Source organism: Heptranchias perlo, chromosome 11 (assembly GCF_035084215.1).
Source record: "Heptranchias perlo isolate sHepPer1 chromosome 11, sHepPer1.hap1, whole genome shotgun sequence".
Taxonomy (NCBI): domain Eukaryota; kingdom Metazoa; phylum Chordata; class Chondrichthyes; order Hexanchiformes; family Hexanchidae; genus Heptranchias; species Heptranchias perlo.
In genome coordinates this window covers 6,729,209-6,741,891 of record NC_090335.1, presented here as the reverse complement: position 1 = coordinate 6,741,891, position 12,683 = coordinate 6,729,209, and the positions used below count along the sequence as shown (strand labels likewise).

Genomic DNA, 12,683 nt, shown 5'->3' with positions numbered 1-12,683 from the left:
GGACACTGACATTTATGTTGTGCCTTCAAGACAAAGGAAGTGTGCACAAGACAGCCTATCTGGGAGTTACAATTCCAGTGAGGGAAATACTTTTCCAGGGACAATTTGTACAAGCTTTGTATTAAACTCTGCCGTTCCAAACAGGAAGGCCAGGCTTGGGCCTAAATCCTCATTTACTCACCCACAACCTACAAGTCACGGTGACAGGCGACAACCTGTAGGAGGTCATTTCATAGTGTGTACTCCCAGCGAGGAGCACTACCTGCCTGGAGCACACATCGCATATTTGGGTGCATGTCCACACCCCCACCATCCCCACCGCCCCCCTTCAGTGATTATTTATGGTCCCGGGATGGAAAATTGTCCACAGTATATGGCCGAATTTCCCGTCAGGCAAAGCAATCCCAGCGGAAGTGCCAAATCAGAAGATGAACCCCCCCCCCACCTCCCATAGAGTAATAAGCTGGCCACAAATCTCTTGTACACGACGTGAGTCAATTACTGACCGTATACTGAGCCAGTCAAGAGTACATTGAGCTGGTGGAGTACAGCCTGTGATTTCATCCACCAATGTGCCGGTGGCGGGCGAGCTTGTTCTTCACCCGCCAGCAATCGTAGAATTCCCCCCGTCTGTCAGATGAGACTACAGTCTGCTCTGCTCAAGATCACATGCTCTTTTCCAGCCTATATTTTAACTTGAACCATTACTACAGTGAATGGAGTATCATTGTTAGTCGTTAATTTTTTTGGAGTTGTTTAGAAACCAATTCCTTTATCGCTACTGACCAGTTCCTCCTGCCCACGTGTTGCCCCCAACATGAGGGGTGTTGTCCGCATCAACTCTTCCATGTTTTGGGGCGGTCATATCCAATGCACTGTCCTTCTGTATAGTAATCTGAGTGGGGATAAAGAGACAAAATATTCCAATTACTTATACCTCCCACGGACACAATTACCCATGAAGGACGAGAGCAGAGAAACTTTTAGGAACAGCTCAATGCGTCGAACAAGCCCATCCCTTTCGGAAGGGATCAATTTTACTATGCAGTACTGCACCATTGTATCTCTCAGTTAATAGCACTCTCGCCTGAGTCAGAAGGTCATGGGTTCAAGTCCCACTCCAGAGACTTGAACACATAATCCAGGCTGACACTCCAGTGCAGTACTGAGGGAGTGCTGCACTGTCGGGAGGGGCCGTCGTTCAGATGAGACGTTAAATCGAGGCCCCGTCTGCCCTCCCGAGTGAATGCAAAAGATCCTATAGCACTATTTCAAAGAAGAACATTGGAGTTAACCGTGGTGTCCTGGTCAGTATTTATCCCTCAACCAACATCACCAAAAACAGATGATCTGGTCATTATTTCTGTTTGTGGGATCTTGCTGTGCGCAAATTGGCTGCCGCGTTTCCTACATTACAACAGTGGCTACACTTCAAAAAAGTACTTCACTGGCTGTAAAGTGCTTTGAGATGTCCCGAGGTTTTGAAGGTTCTATATAAATGCAAGTTCTTCTTCTTCTTCTCAGATTAAGGGATGTGATCAGCCAGGGGGTGGGTGATTTTGAAAATGAAGAGATAGGAGAAACAAACAATGGGGATGAGCTTCCTCATTCACTACTAATGGGTACTGCAGTGAGGAACTGATTTCATGATGTGGAGATGCCGGTGATGGACTGGGGTTGACAATTGTAAACAATTTTACAACACCAAGTTATAGTCCAGCAATTTTATTTTAAATTCACAAGCTTTCGGAGATTTTCTCCTTCCTCAGGCAAATGTTTCAAGATCTTGAAACATTTGCCTGAGGAAGGAGAAAATCTCCGAAAGCTTGTGAATTTAAAATAAAATTGCTGGACTATAACTTGGTGTTGTAGAACTGATTTCAGACAGTGCTGGGATACAGCAGGGCCAGAAAACAGAACCATGCAGCACAGGAGGCCATTCCGCCCTTTGTGTCTGTGCTGGCATTTTGAAAGAGCAAGTCAATTATTCCCACTCCCCTGCCAGTGGAAACACTTTCTCCCTGTCTACTCTATCAAAACCCTTCATAATTTTGAACACCTCTATTAAATCTCCCCATAACCTTTATTTAAAAGGTCAATCAAAAAGCTGTTCAAATTAATCATCCATTTTGTATTCAAATCATTTTCAAAAACACAATTTGACTTTTCCACTGAGAAAAATAAATGAAACAAAGGCTACAACAGGCATGTAGTACAGTCTGACATGTATGAAATGGGTCTTTTTAGTCTCTCCCTCTCACACTGCCATTCTGTTTAAGGCAAACACTCAATATAAACGAAACCAAACGTTGATAATTGTTGGGAAATTGTGCCCATTGCACATGCTCAATCCGCTGTATTTGGCTAACAGAGCCAAAGATCTGGGCATTGGTATCAAGTTCAAACACAGGCTTTGGGAGAAGCTGAGTCCTTAAGCAAAAAAGACAACTCAGTGGATGTATTTTATCATCTTTTGTGAAATAATTTTTATTGCTTTTATAATGTTCAGAACCTTATTTTAGATGTTATAAATTTCAGTTGCTGAGAAAAAAAAATGGCATTTTCAGTGTCTTTTTTGTTGGTTGGTTGTCCTGACTGATCATTCAGGATTGGGTTGTTTTCATTGCAATTTCCTTTTGTCTTTAGGGGATTAGTGGAGGAGCCAATACATAAAGCTGTCCTGAGAATACCCGCAATATGTGGCAAGTAATATTTGCGCCAGACAAGTGCCAGGCAATGACTATCTCCAACAAGAGAGAATCTAACCACCTCCCCTTGACATTCAACGGCATTACCATCGCCGAATCCCCCACCATCAACATCCTGGGGGTCACCATTGATCAGAAACTTAACTGGACCAGCCATATAAATACTGTGGCGACAAGAGTAGGTCAGAAGCTGGGTATTCTGTGGCGAGTGACTCACCTCCTGACTCCCCAAAGCCTTTCCACCATCTACAAGGCACAGTCAGGAGTGTGATGGAATACTCTCCACTTGCCTGGATGAGTGCACCTCCAACAACACTCAAGAAGCTCGACACCATCCAGGACAAAGCAGCCCACTTGATTGGCACCCAATCCACCACCCTAAACATTCACTCCCTTCACCACCGGCACACTGTGGCTGCAGTGTGCATCACACACAGGATGCACTGCAGCAACTCGCCAAGGCTTCTTCGACAGCACCTCCAAAACCCACGACCTCTACCACCTAGAAGGACAAGGGCAGCAGGCACATGGGAACAACACCACCTGCACATTCCCCTCCAAGGCACACACCATCCCGACTTGGAAATATATCGCCATTCCTTCATCATCGCTGGGTCAAAATCCTGGAACTCCCTACCTAACAGCACTGTGGGAGAACCTTCACCACACGGACTGCAGCGGTTCAAGAAGGCGGGTCACAACCACCTTCTCAAGGGCAATTAGGGATGGGCAATAAATGCCGGCCTCGCCAGCGACGCCCACATCCCATGAACGAATAATATTTAAAAAAAATCACAGAAGCAAACTGTCCACGAGGTGCAGGCAGACTGTTTAATATGTAGATCAGCTGTAAGATTCTCAAAATTCACAGACCCCCCAAAACTCGGAGAAAAACCCTAAAGAAATTCACCTTTTCCCTGAGTATGGAAAACTTTGGCCATTGACTGAAATCCTAAGATGGATGGATAGGCGAGAGGTCACCAGACGAATCCACAACCCACACGTGGAATGTGAGAGAATTACTGCTTCAGACATGCCTCTGTTTTAATGCAAAACCGACAGCAGGTGGTCGACACTCAGCACTAATTCGAAAGACAGTCAGCCATTGAAAGAGGCAACTGCTCCAGACATGGTGGGACCATGTCTTTGTTTTAAAGCAAAACATCAACACCAAGGACATTGGATACAAAAGGAAGCCTTGTGTGACAAGCTCTAAAAATCGGAATTAACAATGACCCATCGGGAGAAGCAATGGCAACATGATGAGGGACCATCAAAAAGCCATCAAAGATTCTTAAGGACTTTGTAAGAACTGTTTAAAAAAAACCACTTCATGCCTGTTTAAAGTGTCGAAGACCAATTGTAAGAGAGACATCCACAAGTGGAAACTGGAAACCTCTCGCTCTCTCTCTCGCTCTCTCTCTGGCTCTTGCTGGCTCTGGTGTTCTGCTTGTCTTGGTTCTGCCTGTGTCTGGAAAGAAGAGCAGTTTCCAGCAAACAACAAGGCGAGGGGAAGGCAGTTCGACAGGGAAGGTCAGCAGCTCTAGAAGCAGGCCGACACACAAGAAGAAACCAGAGCAACAGCCCCAGTGACCATCAGACACCTCGCGGCAACAAGGGCCTTACGAAACAACCAACCGAATATTACCAGCAACCAACCGGGTAATATTGGGCCACCACGACCAAAAAAAACCAACTCGGGAGAAAACCGAAGATCCGCAAAGTTTCCACTCTACAATCTATTTCTGACTTACCTCTGGGTGAATTACGGTCAACGTTTCGTTTGGTGAGCATTATCTCTGGCCCTTTAGAGTCCAACTTAGCTAGTACGGTGGGATTGGGAGCGGTGAGGTATCTTTCGACTGTAATTTCCCTCGTGTGAACCGAAGTGTTCCCCATTTTATTAGAGTGTTAAGATTGTTGTGTTGTATTTTCTCTCTTGAATAAAGGTCAAAGTTTCTTGCACCAAAACCAGTTTGTCTGCTGCACTTTGTCACAACCCCCAAATAAGTCCAAGGTCTAGAACCCAGGGAGTGGGAGCGATTCGGACCGCTCAGAAGTCAGAGGTGAAGCTGACACACACCACCACCCCCTACACAGCCAAGAGGCAGAAATCTGGTATTTAGCTGATAGCCAAAATTACTGGTCCTTTGAAGGACAATAGGTATTTTACTTGTATTCAAATCAAACATTAAGCACGGTTTTGTTGTGGTTAGATGTCAAAAGTAGCAGGGATAGGCAGGCGACTGCTGTTCACACTGTACTTACTGCTTCTACCTGAGGTGGTCAAAAGCTACTGAAAAGATTTACATTGAATTTACAGCACAGAAACAGGCCATTTGGCCCAGCTGGTCAATGCTGGTGTTTATGCTCCATAAGAGCCTCCTCCCACCTTACTTTATCTCACCCTGTCAACATATCCTTCTATTCCTTTTTCCCTCATGTGTTTATCTAGCTTCATCTCCACTGCACAGTCCTCGTGGAGATGAAGTCCTGTCTTCGCACTGAGGACACCATCCAACGTGTTGTGTGGCACTACCACCGTGCTAAATGGGATAGATTCAGAACAGATCTAGCAGCTCAAAACTGGGCATCCATGAGGCATTGTGGGCCATCAGCAGCAGCAGAATTGTATTCCAGCACAATCTGTCACCTCATGGCCCGGCATATTCCTCACTCTATCATTACCAACAAGCCAGGGGATCAACCCTGCTCAATGAGGAGTGTAGAAGAGCATGCCAGGAGCAGCACCAGGCGTACCTAAAAATGAGGTGCCAACCTGGTGAAGCTACAACTCAGGGCAACATGCGTGCTAAACAGCGGAAGCAACATGCTATAGACAGAGCTAAGCGATTCCACAACCAACGGATCAGATCAAAGCTCTGCAGTCCTGCCACATCCAGTCGTGAATGGTGGTGGACAATTAAACAACTAACTGGAGGAGGAGGAGGCTCTGCAAACATCCCCATCCTCAATGATGGCGGAGACCAGCACGTGAGTGCAAAAGACAAGGCTGAAGCGTTTGCAACCATCTTCAGCCAGAAGTGCCGAGTGGATGATCCATCTTGGCCTCTTCCCGATATCCCCACCATCACAGAAGCCAGTCTTCAGCCGATTCGATTCACTCCACGTGATATCAAGAAACGGCTGAGTGCACTGGATACAGCAAAGGCTATGGGCCCCGACAACATCCCAGCTGTAGTGCTGAAGACTTGTGCTCCAGAACTAGCTGCGCCTCTAGCCAAGCTGTTCCAGTACAGCTACAACACTGGCATCTACCTGACAATGTGGAAAATTGCCCAGGTATGTCCTGTCCACAAAAAGCAGGACAAATCCAATCCGGCCAATTACCGCCCCATCAGCCTACTCTCAATCATCAGCAAAGTGATGGAAGGTGTCGTCGACAGTGCTATCAAGCGTCACTTACTCACCAATAACCTGCTCACCGATGCTCAGTTTGGGTTCCGCCAGGACCACTCGGCTCCAGACCTCATTACAGCCTTGGTCCAAAAATGGACAAAAGAGCTGAATTCCAGAGGTGAGGTGAGAGTGACTGCCCTTGACATCAAGGCAGCATTTGACCGAGTGTGGCACCAAGGAGCCCTAGTAAAATTGAAGTCAATGGGAATCAGGGGGGATGTTCGCTGATGATTGCACAGTGTTCAGTTCCATTCGCAACCCCTCAAATAATGAAGCAGTCCGAGCCTGCATGCAGCAAGACCTGGACAACATCCAGGCTTGGGCTCATAAGTGGCAAGTAACATTCGCGCCAGATAAGTGCCAGGCAATGACCATCTCCAACAAGAGAGAGTCAAACCACCTCCCCTTGACATTCAACGGCATTACCATCGCCGAATCCCCCACCATCAACATCCTGGGGGTCACCATTGACCAGAAACTTAACTGGACCAGCCATTTAAATACTGTGGCTACGAGAGCAGGTCAGATGCTGGGGATTCTGTGGCGAGTGACTCACCTCCTGACTCCCCAAAGCCTTTCCACCACCCACAAGGCACAAGTCAGGAGTGTGATGGAATACTCTCTACTTGCTTGGATGAGTGCAGCTCCAACAACACTCAAGAAGCTCGACACCATCCAAGATAAAGCAGCCCGCTTGATTGACACTCCATCCACCACCCTAAACATTCACTCCCTTCACCACCGATGCACTGTGGCTGCAGTGTGTACCATCCACAGGATGCACTGCAGCAACTCGCCAAGGCTTCTTCGACAGCACCTCCCAAACCCACGACCTCTACCACCTAGAAGGACAAGAGCAGCAGGCACATGGGAACAACACCATCTGCACGTTCCCCTCCAAGTCATACACCATCCCGACTTGGAAATATATCGCCGTTCCTTCATCGTCGCTGGGTCAAAATCCTGGAACTCCCTACCTAACAGCACTGTGGGAGAACCTTCACCACACGGACTGCAGCGGTTCAAGAAGGCGGGTCACAACCACCTTCTCAAGGGCAATTAGGGATGGGCAATAAATGCCAGCCTCGCCAGCGACGCCCACATCCCATGAACGAATAAAAAAATATGCATCCATGCCATTCGCCTCAACCACTCCATGTGGTAGCGAGTTCCACATCCTCACCACTCTCTGAGTAAAGAGGTTTATCCTGAATTCCTTATTGGATTTATCAGTGACTATCTTATATTTATGGCCCCTAGTTTTGGACTCCCCCACAAGCAGAAACATCTTCTCCACGTCTACCCTATCAAACCCCTTCATAATTTTAAAGATCCAGAGGAAATGCCCCACCTGTTCAGTCCTTCCAGATAGTTATAACCTTTCAGTTCTGGTATCATCTACTACTAAAATTTTAGAATTACTTTTGGTTTAAAAATAGTTTGTGTATTGTGTAGATTAGCTATTGTACACCTAATTCCTTGTGACATTTTTCTCTTTCTGTGTAATGATTCTATTTGTAACTAAATTGGCTATTAGCTTTAACCTGATCACAGCACACTAATAGTGTGATATTTACTGCCTTTCGAAGTGATTGGAGACCACTTTGAGATGCTCTCCTATGTGTCATAATATATCTCAAAGGGTAACTGTTAGTCCTACCACACACAAAAATCTCGTTTCAATTCATAGGAGACAATCTACTTCTGAAAACTGCCGTTTTGCTGTGAATGCAAAGTTTAGGTGTTGGGAGTGAGCCTCAATCATAACAGCAAGTCCAGGTGGGCTGTTTCCCAGAGGCTGCTGAACAGTGGTGCAATGTGATTCATGCCTCTGGGATCGGTCTGAGTGGTTCAGCCATGTACACCCTGTGCTGCTGTGTGGGGTCTCGGACACACTGTCCCTCCTCACTCAGAGAACGCTGCTCACTAGAGATTTCAGATTTGGCCCAGAAATTCCCAAATGTCCTTTTTTCCTCAGCTGAGGTAGTCACGAACACTGATTGGGTCATCCCATTTCCCAAGCTTCTGCCCTTACTCACCCCCAATCATCCCTCTTGTTCGCACTTTCCATCCCACCAGACTCCATATTCTTCTGTAGACCTTTGGACCACCAAGGTATGTCTCCTGCTCTCTGCTGGCTGTAGTGCTGGGCTGTCTGCTGCTCAGTCTACCTTGGCTACATCTTGCTCTCTCCCATTGTGAGGTTTAAAGACTATGAGAGCAGGTTGCATAGACTAGGCTTGTATTCCCTCAAGTATAAAAGATTAAGGGGTGATCTGATCGAGATGTTTAAGATGATTGAAGGATTTGATGGGGTAGATAGAGAGAAACTATTTCTTCTGGTGGAGTCCAGAACAAGGGGGAATAACCTTAAAATTAGAACTAGGCTGTCAGGGGGGTAATGGCAGGAAGCACTTCTTCACACAAAAGGGAGTGGAATTCTAGAACTCTCTCCCCCAAAAAGCTGTTGAGGCTGGGGGGTCAAGTGAAAATTTCAAAACTGAGATAGATGGATTTTTGTTAGGCAAGGGTATTGAGGGATATGGAACCCACGCAGGTAGATGGAGTTGAGATACAGATCAGTCATGATCTAATTGAATGGCGGAACAGGCTCGAGGGGGCTGAATTGCCTCCTCCTATGTTCCTATTGCTAGAGCACCTCTGTTGTGGCTGGTAGACTTTCTCAGATCATACAGTTCCCATTGCCATGATCCTAGTGGCTTTTCTGAGTCATGATTCAGGAATTGCACACCGAACCATGCCCTTTGGCCCATCCAGTCCATGTTGGTGTTTATCCTCCACTCAAGCAGTATCATAATCCCCTACACTCGCCCTGTTCCCATATTCCTTTAATTATAGAACATTTATGGCACAGAAGGAGGCCATTCGGCCCATCGTGTCCGCGCCAGCCGAAAATGAGCCACCCAGCCTAATCCCACTTTCCAGCACTTGGTCCGTAGCCTTGTAGGTTATGGCATTTTAGGTGCACATCCAAGTACTTTTTAAATGAGTTGAGGGTTTCTGCCTCTACCGCCCTTTCAGGCAGTGAGTTGCAGACCCCACCACCCTCAGTGAAGACATTTTTCCTTGGCTCCCCTCTAATCCTTCTACCAATTACTTTAAATCAATGCCCCTTGGTTATTGACCTCTCTGCTAAGGGAAATACATCCTTCCCGTCCACTATCTAGGCCCGTCATAATTTTGTACACCTCAATTAAATCACCTCTCAGCCTCTTCTGTTCCAAAGAAAACAACCTCGGCCTATCCAATCTTTCCTCATAGCTAAAATTCTCCAGTCCTGGCAACATCCTCGTAAATCTCCTCTGTACCCTCTCCAGTGCAATTACATCCTTCCTGTACTGTGGTGATCAGAACCATACGCAGTACTCAAGCTGTGGCCTAACTCGTGTTTTATACAGTTCTAGCATAACCTCCCTGTTCTTATATTTTATGCCTCAGCTAATAAAGGAAAGTATCCCATATGCCTTCTTAACCACCTTATCTACCTGTCCTGCTACCTTCAGGGATCTGTGCACATGTACTCCAAGGTCCCTCTGTTCCTCTACACCTCTCAGTATCCTCCCATTTATTGTGTATTCCCTTGCCTTGTGTGCCCCCACCAAACGTATTACCTCATATTTCTCCGGATTGAATTCCATTTGCCACTTTTCTGCCCACCTGACCAGTCCATTGATATCTTCCTGCAGTCTACAGCTTTCCTCCTCAGTGTCAGCCACGCGGTCAATTTTTGTATCATCTGTATAATCCCCTTTCCTTCTACCTAACCTATTCTTAAATGTTGATATTGTCTCTGCCTCAATCACCAACTCCAGTAGTGCGTCCACAGCTTCACAACCCTCTGTGTAAAAAGGTTTCTCCTGCTCTCTGCCTTAAATCCCTTACATTTAACCTCATATCTATGTCCCCCTACCCGAGACCCCTCAACCCGTGGTTGAGTCTGTTTCTATCCACGCTGCGCCATCCCGTTATAATTTTAGATACATCTGTCAAAGCACCCGCAATCTTATCGGCTCTAACTGAAACAGCCCCAATTTTTCAAGCCTTTGCATTTGTGTTTCCTCACAACAGATCAAGAATGTTTTGAAGCTCCTCCCCACAGAAAAAACAAAATAAAATGAATTTCTTTCATTTAAATTAATCCAACTGCAATATAGTGCCTTTGACCCAGTAAAACGTCCCAAGGCGCTTCACAGGAGCGTTATCAGACAAAATTTGACACCGAGCCACGTAAGGAGATATTAGGACAGGTGAAGAGGCAGGTTTTCATCTTAAAGGAGGAGAGAGAGATGGAGAGGTTTAGGGAGAGAATTCCAGAGCTTAGGGTCTAGGTAGCTGAAAGCACAGCCGCCAGTGGTGGAGCAATGAAAATCAGGGATGCGCAAGAGGCCAGAATTGGAGGAGCGCAGAGATCTCGGAGTGTTGTAGGAGGTTACAGAGATAGGGAGGGGCAAGGCCATGGAGGGAATTGAAAACTAGGATGAAAATTTTAAATTCGAGGTGTTGCCGTACTGGGAGCCAATGTAGGTCAGTGAGCACTAGGGGTGTTGGGTGGATGGGACTTGGTGCGGGTTAGGATACGGGCAGCAGAGTTTTGGAAGAGCTCAAGTTTATAGAGGGTTGATGATTTTCTAACATGTGTGAACAGCAGATGAAGCTCTGCAGCACCTGCCTTCAATTGGAAAACTTATCCTCAAATGTTCAAATATGTTGAAATTGGCTTTCAACAGGAGGCAAAACATTGCCTTTGAAATAAAAGTGAGTAATGAAAGGTTATCTTATAGGTGCCTAAAAACCACTCAGTTTGTCGGAATACAAATACACACCTGCACAAATGGGAATCTGGAGAGAAGCCAATAAACTGCATCAAACACACACACCCCTCTGTAACCAGCACTATTCATCAAACACACACACACACCCCTCTGTAACCAGCACTATTCATCAAACACACACACAGACCTCTCTGTAACCAGCACAATTCACTAAACACACACACACCTCTCTGTAACCAGCACAATTCACTAAACACACACACACCTCTCTGTAACCAGCACTATTCACCAAACACACACACACCTCTCTGTAACCAGCACTATCCATCAATCACACACACACCTCTCTGTAACCAGCACTATTCATCAAACACACACACAGACCTCTCTGTAACCAGCACAATTCACTAAACACACACACACCTCTCTGTAACCAGCACAATTCACTAAACACACACACACCTCTCTGTAACCAGCACTATTCACCAAACACACACACACCTCTCTGTAACCAGCACTATCCATCAATCACACACACACCTCTCTGTAACCAGCACTATTTATTAAACACACACCTCTCTGTAACCAGTACTATTCATCACTCACACCTCTCTGTAACCAGCATAGAATCATAGAAGAATCATATAAAATTTACGTCACAGAAGGAGGCCATTCGGCCCATTGTGTCCGCGCCAGCTGAGAAATGAGCCACCCAGCCTAATCCCACTTTCCCGCTTTTGGTCCGTAGCCCTGCAGGTCACAGCTCTTCAGGTGTACATCCAAGTATTTTTTAAATGAGTTGAGGGTTTCCTCCCTCTACCACCCTCTCAGGCAGTGAGTTCCAGACTGGGTGAAAAAACTTTTCTTCATTTCCACTCTAATCCTTTTACCAATCACTTTAAATCTATGCCCCCTGGTTATTGACCTCTCCACTAAGGGAAATAGGTCCTTCCTATCCACTATCTAGGCCCCTCATAATTTTGTACACCTCAATCAAATCTCCCCTCAGCTTCGTCTGTTCCAAGGAAAACAACCCCAGCCTATCCAATCTGTCATCATAGCTAAAATTCTCCAGTCCTGGCAACATCCTCGTAAATCTCCTCTGCATCCTCTCTAGTACAATTACATCCTTCCTGTAATGTGGTGACCAGAACTGTGCGCAGTACTCAAGCTGTGGCCTAACCAGTGTTTTATACAGTTCCAGCATAACATCCCCGCTTTGATATTCTATACCTCGGCTAATAAAAGAAAGTATTCCATATGCCTTCTTAACCACTTTATCTACCTGTCCTGCCACCTTCAGGGATCTGTGGACATGCACTCCAAGGTCCCTCACTTCCTCTACACCTCTCAGTATCCTCCCATTTAATGTGTATTCCCTTGCCTTGTTTGCTCTCCCCAAATGCACCACCTTACTCTGGCTTGAACTCCATTTGCCACTTTTCTTCCCATCTGACCAGTCCATTGATATCTTCCTGCAGTCTGCAGCTTTCCTCCTATCAACCACACGGCCTATCTTTGTGTCATCCACAAATTTCTTAATCATGCCCCCTAAGTTTAAGTCCAAATCATTAACGTATACACAAAAAGCAAAGGACCTAGTAACGAGCCCTGCGGCACCCCACTGGAAACAGCCTTCCAGTCGCAAAAACACCCGTCGACCATTACCCTTTGCTTCCTGCCACTGAGCCAATTTTGGATCCAATTTGCCACATTCCTTTGGATCCCATGGGCCTTCACTTTATGGACCAATCTGCCATGT

General features: G+C 46.2%; 1 protein-coding gene across 3 annotated transcripts in view; it reads right to left on the bottom strand.

Annotated features, from left to right (window-relative positions):
* Positions 1–545: 545 nt before the first annotated feature.
* Positions 546–12,683, bottom strand: part of LOC137326887 (von Willebrand factor A domain-containing protein 8-like) — a 50,455-nt gene continuing 38,317 nt past the window's right edge. For all 3 annotated transcript variants that reach the window (XR_010964278.1, XM_067992268.1, XM_067992267.1), the window contains one exon: positions 546–895. Coding sequence is in view for 2 of the 3 variants with exons in the window: in XM_067992268.1 (XP_067848369.1) it covers positions 779–895 (117 nt within the window). In the remaining variant the exon portion in view is untranslated. The remainder of the gene's footprint in view (positions 896–12,683) is intronic.